The 13,245-nt window shown below is 40.1% G+C and overlaps 1 protein-coding gene across 1 annotated transcript in view; it reads left to right on the forward strand.

Moving 5' to 3' along the window:
* LOC109837483 (SNF1-related protein kinase regulatory subunit beta-3) overlaps nucleotides 9,706-13,245 on the forward strand; it is a 15,388-nt gene continuing 11,848 nt past the window's right edge. The window contains exon 1 of the mRNA XM_020405743.1: nucleotides 9,706-9,728. Coding sequence (XP_020261332.1) covers nucleotides 9,721-9,728 — 8 coding nt within the window. The 5' untranslated portion in view covers nucleotides 9,706-9,720. The remainder of the gene's footprint in view (nucleotides 9,729-13,245) is intronic.

Consider the following 13,245-nt stretch of genomic DNA (forward strand, 5'->3'; position numbering starts at 1 on the left):
CTGAACCCCTTTTCACTTTATATATCTCCACTCAAGATTAATTACTAACTTAATCGTCGAAGGGACAATCGGAAAACCCAAGTCCCCCTCTCATGAACTTTTCATTGTACAAGACACGATATCAGGCTCTAGAACCAGTCATTCGAAGAAGCTTGAGGATCCTAATACAACTTTAATCCATACATAAACCCCATGTTTGGTAAGTGACATCAACAGTAATATTTATTTGTCTACATGAAGAACTCAAGAAGAGGATTTGAGTCCATCGGCTAATTCCCTGTGCTCCTCTTATCTTTCTACGCCTATGGCATATCCTAAACTCTAGAAGAATTTGAGCGACCTAGTTGATCACATAGTAAAACCATGTCACTCTCTCGTGAGGGCCTGGGTTCGATTCATGTGTGCACCAAAGACACGATCAAACAAAATCTAGAAGGATTTCAGTTAAAGTAAACATGTAATATGTTAATTTTTATGCCTTTTTTAATGTTTTTTCTTCAGGCATCTTTTTTGGAAAAAAGAAGTCCTTGACTGAAGTGATAAGCTAATGATGAAAGTGTGTAGGAAACATTTTGATATCATCACAACATGAATATCTGGTTTTAAAATATGAGAAATTAATATGTGGCAGGTGCTACTTGTAGGAAAATACAATATTGACTCGGTTAGTATCTGCGACTTTTATACATATGTTTGTTTTGTTACCTCTTATTAGTGAAACACCAAGATAGTTACTTGTTGATGTCAGTTATCAAACAAGGGAACTTAGTGTAGTGTATTAGGGTTCCTCAATCTTCTTCAGACAGTTGATTCTTGACCAGAGGATTCAGTTTTGCACACAAATAACTCGTGAGAGGATCAGAGTTGAGATCATCGATAGTTCCTCTAACGATCAAGTCAGTAATGAGCTTGAGTGGAGAAGAAGTATGATTGTGTGGTTTTAGCAAGAGATTGCTTACCTCATGCAGTAGATAGTTCTCTCATTAATAGCAAATCCTGGGGGGTATTTAAGTAACTTTGGCCAAGTCTAAACAGCTGACTGAATCAGCAGTTCTTTACAGGTGTTGACTACAAATGGCATGAGTCACCTATGCAATTAATGTGATGGTGATAAAGGAAACATAGTGCTGATGGGGCCCGATGAGTCATAAAGGCTTTTGGGGCTGGAGTAATGATGATTCCGACCATGCATTTAATGTGATGGTGATCTAATATCAGCGGAGAATTCAAGGGCGAATCGCCTCTCATCTCAGCCTTACGAGAAGGCCGATAAATGACGACTTTTTACTCGGTCTTCTCAGACTCAGAGGTTCTCAACTAGGCCTTGTGGAATGATGAGGCGTAGGGTCGATCCAACGGCAATATTCGAGTATGTTGGGGTTGAAACAACGACAACCCGTGCCCTCCGAATCTTGTGTCGAAAGAATAGCAAGTAGAAATCACAGCAAAACAAAAAACTTATAGGAAAAAATAAATAAAAGAGAAGAGAACACCAGATTTAATGAGGTTTGGCCAATGTTCCTACGTTCTCGGGAGCCACACCAGAAATTCTTTAATTATAGATGAAGATTACAATGCCTGCAAATGACTATCTCTTTCTCTAAGATCTCTGATCTTAAAGTGATGTATTTTCTCTAAAAATCACTGCTAAAAAGGCTCCTTAAAAGTGCTTCAAAAACGGCGGCCAGGTTTCCCTATTTATAGGGAAACCCTAAAACCGAAACAAAATAGGAATCTGTTTCTCTGTGAAGTTCGTCTGAATTGTAAAGTTCGTCTGAACTACGAAGTTCACCTGCAAGACTTATGTTCGCCCGCCTAGACTAGAGTTCGCCTGAACTGAAGTTCGCCTGAACTGCAAGTTCGTCTGAACACACTGCTTTTCCTGCTTCGCCTGTATGCCAAGTTCGCTTGATTTCCTAACTTAGAAAATTTCTGTTGTGTATGCTTGTTCCAAGGTTTGGGTCTACACTCCAAAACTAACAATCTCCCACTTGGAGACCAAACCTCCATTAAAACGAACTCTCTTGAACTCCTGCCTTCTTCGCAAGCGTCTTCTCCTTCCTAGAAGATTTAGTTCTTCAATCAACATCATCTCGATGATCCCTCCTGTCCTCCTAGTGTGACTCCGCCCTTATCTCCTACGCATGAAGGCCAACTGAAGTTACGCACAAATCTAGTTTCTCGATGGTCACTGTCTTTGTTAACATATCTGCAGGATTTTGGCTCCCCAAAATATTCTCCAACTGTAACTTCCCGTCCTCTATCAACGAGCATATAAAGTGGTAACACACATAGATGTGCTTCATTCTGGCATGATATACGGGGTTCTTGGTAAGGTGTATAGCACTCTGGCTATCACACATTCACCTACTTTAGACCCAAATCTTCCAGACATCCGGTCAACCAAATCATCTCCTTGCTGGCTTCAGTTACTGTGACATACTCTGTCTCAGTCGTGGATAATGTCACTATCTTCTACAAACGTGAGACCCAGCTCACTACTGTTGACCCTAAGATATAAATATACCCCGTGGTACTTCGTCTCGTATCATGATCACTGACAAAGTCTGTATCCACATATCCCCATAGTACCAATTCTTTTCTCCCAAAACGCAATAGCATATCCATAGTCCCTCTCAAGTATCACAATATCCACTTTACGGCCTCACAATGTTGCTTCCCTAGATTGCTTACAAACCTGCTCACAACTCCCACTACATAGGTGATGTCCGGTCTCGTGCAAACCATCTCATACATAAGACTATCAATGGCTGATAAGTATGACACTCTAATCATGAACTCCTTCTCTACATCCGTCTTGGGTGATTGCTCCTTAGATAACTTGAACTGAATTCCAAGGGGCGTGCCAACGACTTAGCATTCTGCATGTTGAATCTCTGAAGTACCTTCTCGATGTATTCAGCCTGACTCAACTTCAACGTTCCTTCAGCTTCATCTTGATTGATTCACATCCCAAGAATTTGATTGGCTGTACCAGATCCTTCAAAGCAAACTCCTTTGCTAAATGCTTCTTCAAGTTGTTTATCTCCTGTAAACATGATCCTGCAACTAACATGTCATCTATATACAACAATAACACGATATAGCTCGACTCGAACCTCTTGAAGTAGCAACAATGATCTGAATTGCATCTTCCATAGTCATTGCTCTACATAAAGTTATCGAACTTCTTGTACCACTGTCTTGGAGCATGTTTCAAACCGTATAAGTTCTTCTTGAGCCTAGACACTATCTCTTCCTTTCCTTCTTCAATGAAGCTAACATGTTACTTCATATAGATTTCTTCATCTAAGTCACCATGAAGAAAGATAGTCTTCACATCTAATTGCTCAAGATAGAGATTTTTAGCAGCTACTAAGCTTAACACCACTCTGATGGTTGTAAACTTCACGATGGGGGAAAATATCTCCGTATAATCTACTCATTCCCGCTGTTGGAATCCTTTCACAACTAATATGGCATTATACCTCTTGCTTCCATCACTCTCCTGCTTGACCCGGTAGACCCACTTGTTATGTAAGGCTTTCTTCTGTGCAGGTAGCTGGGCTAACTCCTATGTCTCATTCGAGTGGAGAGAATCCATCTCTTTTTACATCGCCTGTTCTTACTGCTAAGATTCACTAACTTGCATAGCCTCATCATATCACTCTGATTCTCCGCTATCTGTCAAAAGTAAGTAATCAAGTGATAAAAGACATCTGAAATTCAGTTTGGGTACCCTAGATGACCTCCAAAGCTCCTTGCCCCAGGTAGTCGTCTCTGCACCTGGAGTCGTCTTCGTTCTTCAATCAGAATTAACATTGTATTCCCCATCTGGAAGTTCCTCCAAATCTATATACTCGGTTCCACCTGCATCCTTAGTACTGCTCCCATTGCTTTGGTTATCCTTGGCATTATCTATATCCTTGTACATCACCTCTTCATTAAATATGACATCTCTACTCCTGATGATCTTCTTGTTCTTATCATCCCACAGACGATATTCGAACTCATCAATGCCGTATCCAATGAATGTATACTTCTATGACTTAGCTTCTAGCTTGTCCCTGACATGGTCACTGATATGAACATATACCACACAGCCAAAGACTCTCAAGTGTGAGAGATTAACTTTCTTGCCACTCCAAACATCTTCTGGAATCTCAAAATCTAATGAAACTGACGGCCCATAATTAATTAGATAAGTTGATGTATGCAGCCACGTCTTAGGTATACTTGCATGTAGTCGCATGCTCCTCGCACACTTTGTCAATGTTCTATCCATCCTCTATGCAACGCCATTCTGTTGCGGTGTACCTGGAGTAGTCCTCTCTAAACAAATCCCATTCAAAGCATAGTACTTCTTGAACTCCTCCAGCTTATATTTTCCATCATTATCCGATCTCAGACACTTCACCTTCAGATCTATCTTGTTCTCTACCATCGCTTTCTACTTCTTGAAGATCCCAAACACCTCTAACTCGTGCTTCATGAAGTATACCCACACCATCCTCGAGTGATCGTCGATAAAGGTGACATAGTACGTCGAACCGCCAAGAGAAGACATGCTAGCTGGACCCCATACATCTGTATGAATAAGCTCTAGCTTATGTGATTTGGGTGGTCTTCCACTCTTTTAAAAGATGACACTCTTATTCTTCCCGTAGATGCAGTTTTCACAAACACCAACTTCCATTGAATCGATGCCGGATAGCTTACTTGAGAGTGTAGAATCTTTATACCCTTCTCACTCATGTGTCCCAACCTATTGTGCCACAGATCTGCACTTTCCTTGCCAGCTATAACTGCGAGGGTATCACTCACATGTGAAGTTAGGTAGAGAGTACTGGTTTTGTTATCATGGGCAACCACCATAGTACCATTGGAAATCTTCCACGAGTCCCTGATAAATATCGAAACATAGTCTTCTGCTCCAAGCTGGCCAATTGAAATAAGATTCCTCTTCAGCTTCGGTACATGTCTGACATTCTTCAGACACCACTTAGAGCCATTCATCTGTATCTGCACATCATCTCTTCCTACAATACTGCAAGGCTCATTGTCCCCCAACTATACTTTCCCAAAATCTCATGCTACATAGTTCTGTAGAAGCTTCCTATTAGTAGTAGCGTTGAATAAGACTCCCGAGTCAATAACCCATAAATCGGTGTCACTGTCCATAGCAAGGATTAAGGCATCTTGCACGATATGAGCCTCCTGTTCATTCACATCCTTCTTTGGCGCTTTGCAGACTAAAGATATATGGCCCTCCTGGTCACAGTTACAACACTTTTCTTTGATAGGTCTAACCTTCGAGTTCGACCTCTTCTTCTTTGACTTCAACTGATTCCTGTTCTGGTTATCCTTCTTTTGGCTTCAACCTCTCTGCTCGAGATTTAGGGTTGAACCCGAACCTTCTGATTCAGATGATTTTCTTCTAACCTCCTCGGATAGAATCATACTAATAACCTCGCTCAGCTTTAACTTCTCTTTTCCCGCCGAGTTGCTAATTGTGGTCATACAACTTGCCCAAGTATCCGATAACTGCGATAATATCAATAGGGCTTTCACTTCATCATTAAACATGATGTCAACTGAGATGAGTTGTTCAACAATCATGTTGAACTCGCTGAGATGCAACGTAAAGGAATATCCTTCTGCCATCTTGATGTTGAAGAGTGTCTTGACGAGATGAACCTTGTTTGCGGCTGACGGTTGCTCGTACATCTTTGTGAGCACTTACATAAGCCCCACTGTCATCTTCTCCTTCAATATATTGTGGGTGACTGATTTTGCGAGCGACAATCAGATCTGCCCTAGAGCCTTCTGATACAGAATTTCCCATTCCTCGTCGGTCTCCTCCTTCTTCTTTCTCTTTGCTTTTCCCATCAATGGACGGTAAAGATCCTTCTGGTATAGATAGTCCTCCATTTGTGACTTTTAGTAGGTGAAATCTGATCCGTCAAACTTCTCAATCTTCAATTTGTTTTCTTCTGCCATATCTCACACAAATCTTCCGAACGAAGCTCTGATACCAGTTGTTGGGGTTAAAACAACGACAACCCTTGCCCTCCGGATCTTATGTCGAAAGAATAACAAGCAAGAAATCACAGCAAAACGAAAAACTTACAGGAAAGAATAAATAAAATAGAAGAGAACACCAGATTTAACGAGGTTCAACAAGCGTGCCTACATCCTCGGGAGTCACACCAAAAATTCTTTAATTATTGATAAATATTACAATGCCTTCAAACAACTATCTATTTCTCTAAGATCTCTAATCTTGAAGTGCTGGATTTTCTCTGAAAATCGCTGCTACAAACGCTCCTTAAAATCGCTTCAAAAACGGCGGCCAGGTTTCCCTATTTATAGGGAAACCCTAAAACCGAAACAGAATAGCAATCTTTTTCTGCGAAGTTCGCCTGAACTGTGAAGTTCACCTGCAAGACTTATGTTTGCCTGAACATAATCAAGTTCGCCTGGACTAGAGTTTGCCTGGACTGGAGTTTGCCTGGACTGAAGTTCGCCTGGACTAGAAGTTCGCCTGAACTACAAGTTCGCATGAACACACTGCTTCGCCTGCATGCCAAGTTCGCCTGATTTCTTAACTTAGAAAATTTTTGCTGTGTATGCTTGTTCCAAGGTTTGGGTCTACATCCCAAAACCAACAGAGTAAGCATGCCTTTTGACTCGACCCTTCTTGGGAAGGTTCGAGTGTTGAAGCTGCCCGAGTCGTCCTAATAGGGTGAGGCTGATCTAGTGTTTAGTTAATATGAAACACGTGTTGACTCCTAGGGGAGGATTAACACTTACCTATTTTCATGATATAATATTACCCACCTTTTGACTAGGGATCCTATCAGAACCCTGCATCGTGTGAGGTTCCATGAGCCACAAAAGGGGGCATAGAAATGATGGAACTACCCCCTGTTAGTCACAAGGCATGACTCAGAACCTCCCCTCCCGCACCGTACAGAAGGTTCTGATAGGATCTTTACCCTCATCTTTCATTCAAAATAATAATAATAATAATAATAATAATAATAATAATAAGACATTAACATAAAAAACATACTTCTCAATCTATAAGCAAAATCAATTGTCAAAATGTTATACCAAGTTTTTATTTTAAAAGAAAGAAAATATTTATATCAAAAGAAGAATTTAATAAGATCTGGAGAGTTTTCTTTAAGAAAGCATTTGTTCCGGACAAATTTTCAAAACCAACCCATTTGAGTTTTTATTTGCAAAAAACGACCCGTTTCTAGGATATTTGTAAAAACCGACCTGGTTTCCACGGGAGTTCAACTCCCGTGAAGTTTTGAAATTTTTTTTTCAAAAACCGACCTGGTTTCAGTGCTGAGGCTGAAACCAGGTCGGTTTTTGCAAATTTGTTTGAATGGAGTCGTTTTTTGGCAATAAATTCCTAAATGGGTTGGTTTTGAAAATTTGTCCCATTCGTTCCGGGGGGTTTTCCGTTATTTACGCGTCTTACTAAAACACTAGCCGTCGTCCATTCGACCCGACCCGCTTACTTTTGTTATGCCAGCATAACAATTCCCGATCCCTAACCTAGCTTCTCTCTCGATCTCGATCACCGGCGCTTCCCTCTTGTTTCTCCGGCACTGTGGAGCTTTAGGTGTCTGTTTCGGAGTTTATCCAGCGAAATTTGACTAAGCGCGACTAAATCTTGGTCAAATTTGTAATGGATAAAGCTTGACGGATTTATGCTTTAGATGTCTGTCAGTTTTCTGACATTTCTGGATGCTAAAATTTCTATCCTTGTGTTGCTCTAATGATACCGCTGGCAACACAACTTTTCAATGGTACTGTTTTAATCTATGATATTGACATTGCTATCATAGTACCAAATTACTTTGATTTCTTGTTTATGTCTTTGTTTTTATCTTTCAACTTTTAAATTTTGCATGATATCAAATTACTATGATTTCTTGTAATGTTCTATCCTTGTCTCCTCTTCTTTTTCTTTTGGGGGCAGATTTGTTCGCTAGGATGCTTGCTATTGCAGAGAGTAATGGTTTGATTCGGGGGTTGGGGCCCGAGAATTGTGCTAGAGAGGTGTTTTCTCTGCAATATGCAGATGACACCTTAGCCTTTTGTAAAAATAATAGGGAGCGTATTACAGCTCTTAAGTTGATGTTATTAAGTTTTGAGATGATGTCAGGTTTAAAGATTTAACTTCTACAAGAGCTCAGTGATTTTGCTTGAGGATAATGTGGAAACTCAACACCAAGTAGGTGTTATGTTTAATTGTCAATTTGGTTCTTTTCCTATTAAATATCTTGGTGTCCCTTTGAGGCCATACAAGTTGAAAAAAGAAGATTGATATTCTTTGATCGAGAAAATAGATAAGAGACTTGTTACTTGGAAAAGCAAGTGTTTGTCTAGAGGGGGGAGATTGATTTTAGTGAATTCAATCTTATCTGCCATCCATCTTTTCTAGATGTTCATTTTTCTTTTTCCAAAGTGGCTGTGTGATAGAGTTGAGAAAGGAAGGAAAAGATTTTTCTGGTCAAGTAATGAGAAAGGAGGTGGAGTTTCTAATTTAGTTGCTTGGGACTTTGTGTGTTACGACCCAAATAATTTGCAGGGCTGGGTGTCCTGTATTTTAAGAATATGAACAGAGCCTCGCTGACAAAATGGTTTTGGTTTTGGTTTTCAAATAGGAGGTGTTATGGAAACAGGTGAGATCTCATTGCTGTTATGATGGAGGATATGGTTTGGAATGTTTTAGATCCAAAGGATCAAAATGTTGGAAGGATATCCTTCAAACTTCAGATTGTTTTTTAAATAACACTTCAGTCTTTGTAGGGTGTGGGAAAAAAAAATTTTCTGGCTAGATAAATGGCGTGGTGAATGGACTTTAGCATCTAGATTCCCTGAGTTATGTGCCTTGGTTGAAAAACCAAATGCTAGTGTGGCTTCTTTGAGGAAAAGAGGGAGAGATGGATGGGAATGGGAGATTTCTTTTGTCAAACAATTACAAGGATAAAATGTTTATAGTTATCTAGATCTTTTGAATATTATCAATGGTGTGGAATGGTCAGGTAGTGATGGTGTTGATAATAGAAGATGGAAATTGGAGAGTAAAGGGTGTTATTCTGTTTAATCAATGTACAAATTTCTGTGTGATGAGGGGTTAAAAGATGCTTCAAATGGTATATGGTGGATTCCTATGCCTTTAAAGGTACAAATCCTTGTATGGTTGATTAACAGACACAGGCTAAACACTAAAGATAGATTATTTCAAAGGAAAATTATAGTAGACAAAATGTGTGCTGTAGAGGATGAATCCTTAAATCACATTTTCATTGAGTGCAGGTATGTTTCTTCCTTGTGGAATTCATTGAAATATAAATTTCTTGTGGAAGATTTGAATTTTTATGATGTGATTGACATTTGGTCGTGGAAAAATAATAGTGTTCCAACTGAAAAAAGGATGAAATGGGATGTTGTAGTGTGTTGTTTGATGTGGAATGTTTGACATGAAAGAAACATGTATTTTTCACCAGAAACACAGACATGCTTTGGAAGTTCTTCACCAGATTAACAAGTTTTATCATTTCTGGGTAGGCAATCTTCCATCCAATTACAAAGAAATGATGTGCTATGTGAAGAAATGAAAGAGGAGAACAGGGCATGGTGATGTAAGAGATACTGCAAATCAATCTGTTGCTGTTTCTGGAGGTGGGTTGACTGATGATCAAGTTAAGTAGAATAATGGGGTGTTTTGTGCTTTTAATGATTAAAAATGTAATGAGTTTTTATTTAGTTAATGATGGGGTGGACAGTTAGGTTGTTTTGATATGTGTTATGTAGGTGGTTTGGTGCTTTTGTTTTTTCTGATGTAACAGACAGTTGTAGGTGTATGCACCTATTGGTGTTGGGGGTGCATGATATATATCATGTCACCAACCTGGAGCTTTTAATGGAAGTTTGTGATGGCTGGGGCTTTTAAAACCCCATCCGATTTGCTCAAAAAAAAAGTTTATTGTCAGGAGCTGTAGCCTGACATCGTCCACTACCATGTCCAACCATCCAAATAGCACAAAAATATAGTCTATAAGAAAAGAATAGGTCAAGAACAGAGGACTTTAGAGAGAACAATAGAGTGGAGACACAGAACAAAGGGAAGGAGAAAGAGTTAAGCTATGTTACCGGGTACTTCATTATTGAAGCCGTACCCGTACCGAACAATGTCGGCCGACATGTCCGACATGTCGGCCGACATATCGGTTTGAGGGCTTGAGCGACACGACATGAGCGTTTTCAACTCATATATCGGTTTTCAGGGCCAAATCGAAAATATCGGGGTCATATCGGGCATATCGACCGATTTTTCAACATTGAAAAATCGACTGATATGGCCCTTTTTTTTAGATCTGTTTTTTGTTATCGGGTTTGAGTTTAGTGATAAAAACCCAAACCCGTTTGACCCGTTCTCATGTTTAAGGGTTTCTTATGAAACCGATAGAAAAAAAGAGAAAAATTAGGGCTACGACGGACTTGGGAAACGATCACTCCTTTCGTGAACGACGACGTCATTCCCCTACCTCCATCTCGGACCCCCGTCGTCCATCTCCTGTTGCGCCCCGAAATCTAAACTCCAACCAAACCCGATGGTGGCAGGGTATTCCGTCGTCGGGATAAAAGGAAGAGGGTGGTCGGTGACTCATTCGAAGGACCACAAACAAACGAAGAAGAAGAAGAATAGCTCCAACACTGTCTCCCCGTAACGTCTCGTCGCCAGCACTGCCTCCCTGTGACGTCTCGTGGCCGACACTGCCTCCCCGCGACGTCAGAATCCACCCATCGCTGACGCCACCTCTAGAATTTATAAAGTATGCTTATATTGAATTTAGGAATACTTAGATTACATTTAGGACATAATATTATACATATACGCACCACCCGATATGGCAATCCGATATTTAGTCCATGTCCCCCGATATATCTCCGATTTTAGCTATCCGACATGAATTTCAACTATCCGACATGAACCCGACATCCGACATTTAAAACGTTGCCTGTACCCAAACTTTATGGACACTTCTTGAATATATGCATGCATTTATTACAACATGTACTCAATTATACGATATATGTGTTAATTTAAAACACTTGTCAAAGACTTTCTGGACGTAGAGCTTACACTTCACATCCGTCTTTTAAAACTAATGGGATACGGGTCGGGTTCGTTTCAGTCCATACCCAAGTTCAAAACTATATAGTTAATGGGTCGTTTAGATGTCTAGTAAAAAAATGAGTAGTTTACATAGGTAATAATATTAGTTCTAAATTTTTAATTAAAGTAAAAAGAGCTTTCTATTCTATTTCCTATGCAATGAATATAGTTTTAACTTTTGGAATATTGATCTAGAGTGAATTATTTTATATATATATAGCCGTGTCCCCGTACCCTACTTTTTACAAATTTACCGTGTCCCGTACCCGCACCCGTACCTAGGCAACATAGGATTTAAGAGATAAGTTTATTAAATCCAAGCATGATACTACAGCTCTCATGAATGCTTAAATAGCATTGTTACAACCAATTCTCTCCTCTCTCTATTCAGAATCTTAACAATTCCTCTAACATCCAGAACAATGTAGTTAAGATTGTTTTTATTATGCTACTAAAGGATTATTAGTTAGTATTTAGATAAGGACCCTAACAATTCTCTCGACTTGCATTGGCATCATCCTCGACTCCAAAAGAGTTTCCTTGCAATTAAAAGAACAACATTCCTTCCATGTCTTTTCCTATCCTCCCTCTAATTCCACATTATTGAATCCCCAATTGGTGCCCCATTGACATTAAAGGGAATACACTCACCTATGAGCAATTTTTGAGTTTTACAGTGATGGCCAAATACGTACTTCTCATCGCAACGGTAATAAAACCCCTTATCACGGTCCTATTTTGCCTCTTGTGGTGAGATGTGTCGTGGAAGATTGAGATGACATTGTAGCTGTGGATGGATTCTTGGATTGGCTCGGAATAACTTTACCAGCCTTCGTGGTCTTAGGATTTCTGAGCATAACATTATATCGGAGCTCCTCTCAAAGGCCACTGACATAACAACTCACCAAATAGTCCTCTAATAGCCCCTCAACAAAGTTTGATAGTTCTCAAATTGTGTCAACTACTCGATAAAGTACCTGTCTGTTGAAGCTTATGGAGGGCCTCCGTGTAGTCGAGGAACTCCGTTGGTCCAAACCTAGTGGAGAGCTTGCTCAAACTCGGTCCATTGCATAAATCTGCCATTCCCTTTCTCTAACCAGTGAAACCATTGAAAGGGAGTTTCGTCAAGGAAAAGAGCAGCTTGTCAAACTTTTTGCTCCTCAGGTATGGAGTAGAAATCGAGTAGTTTAACCCGATATAACAACAAATGTACATTTTACCTAGTAAAAAATGGAAAACCAGGTAAACACTTTCGGAGGTCTTCCTAATGATGATGGCAACATCGACGTTCTAAAAATTGTTGAGGATGGGTTTGGTAGTGGTAACAAACAAGGAGGAGGTGGGACGTTATCAAGCAAGGGTGCCGTTCTTTGATTTGGTGTAGAACCCAACAATAATTCAGTTGGTTGTTTTTCCTTCTCCATCGTCAACTTGCTGACTTGCTCAATAAGTGATCCAATTTGAGAAAACCCGATCACCAACTGTGACAATGTGTCCACTCGATCTCCCATTGCTCGCAATTCTGCCCCTTGTTATTGAACTGTGCTCTTCAACAACTCCATTTCTTCCCTTCCATTGTCAAAGTGTTCCAGAACATCATCACCAACATGCTTTGATACCATATTGTTAGGAACTGCAGCTTGACCTCATCCATGACCGCATCCAGCCATTCCCATTGCTCGCAATTCTGCCCCTTGTTATTGAACTGTGCTCTTCAACAACTCCATTTCTTCCCTTCCATTGTCAAAGTGTTCCAGAACATCATCACCAACATGCTTTGATACCATATTGTTAGGAACTGCAGCTTGACCTCATCCATGACCGCATGTGATCCAATTTGAGAAAACCCGATCACCAACTGTGACAATGTGTCCACTCGATCTCCCATTGCTCGCAATTCTGCCCCTTGTTATTGAACTGTGCTCTTCAACAACTCCATTTCTTCCCTTCCATTGTCAAAGTGTTCCAGAACATCATCACCAACATGCTTTGATACCATATTGTTAGGAACTGCAGCTTGACCTCATCCATGACCGCAT

This window comes from Asparagus officinalis, chromosome 4, assembly GCF_001876935.1.
Source record: "Asparagus officinalis chromosome 4, Aspof.V1, whole genome shotgun sequence".
Taxonomy (NCBI): domain Eukaryota; kingdom Viridiplantae; phylum Streptophyta; class Magnoliopsida; order Asparagales; family Asparagaceae; genus Asparagus; species Asparagus officinalis.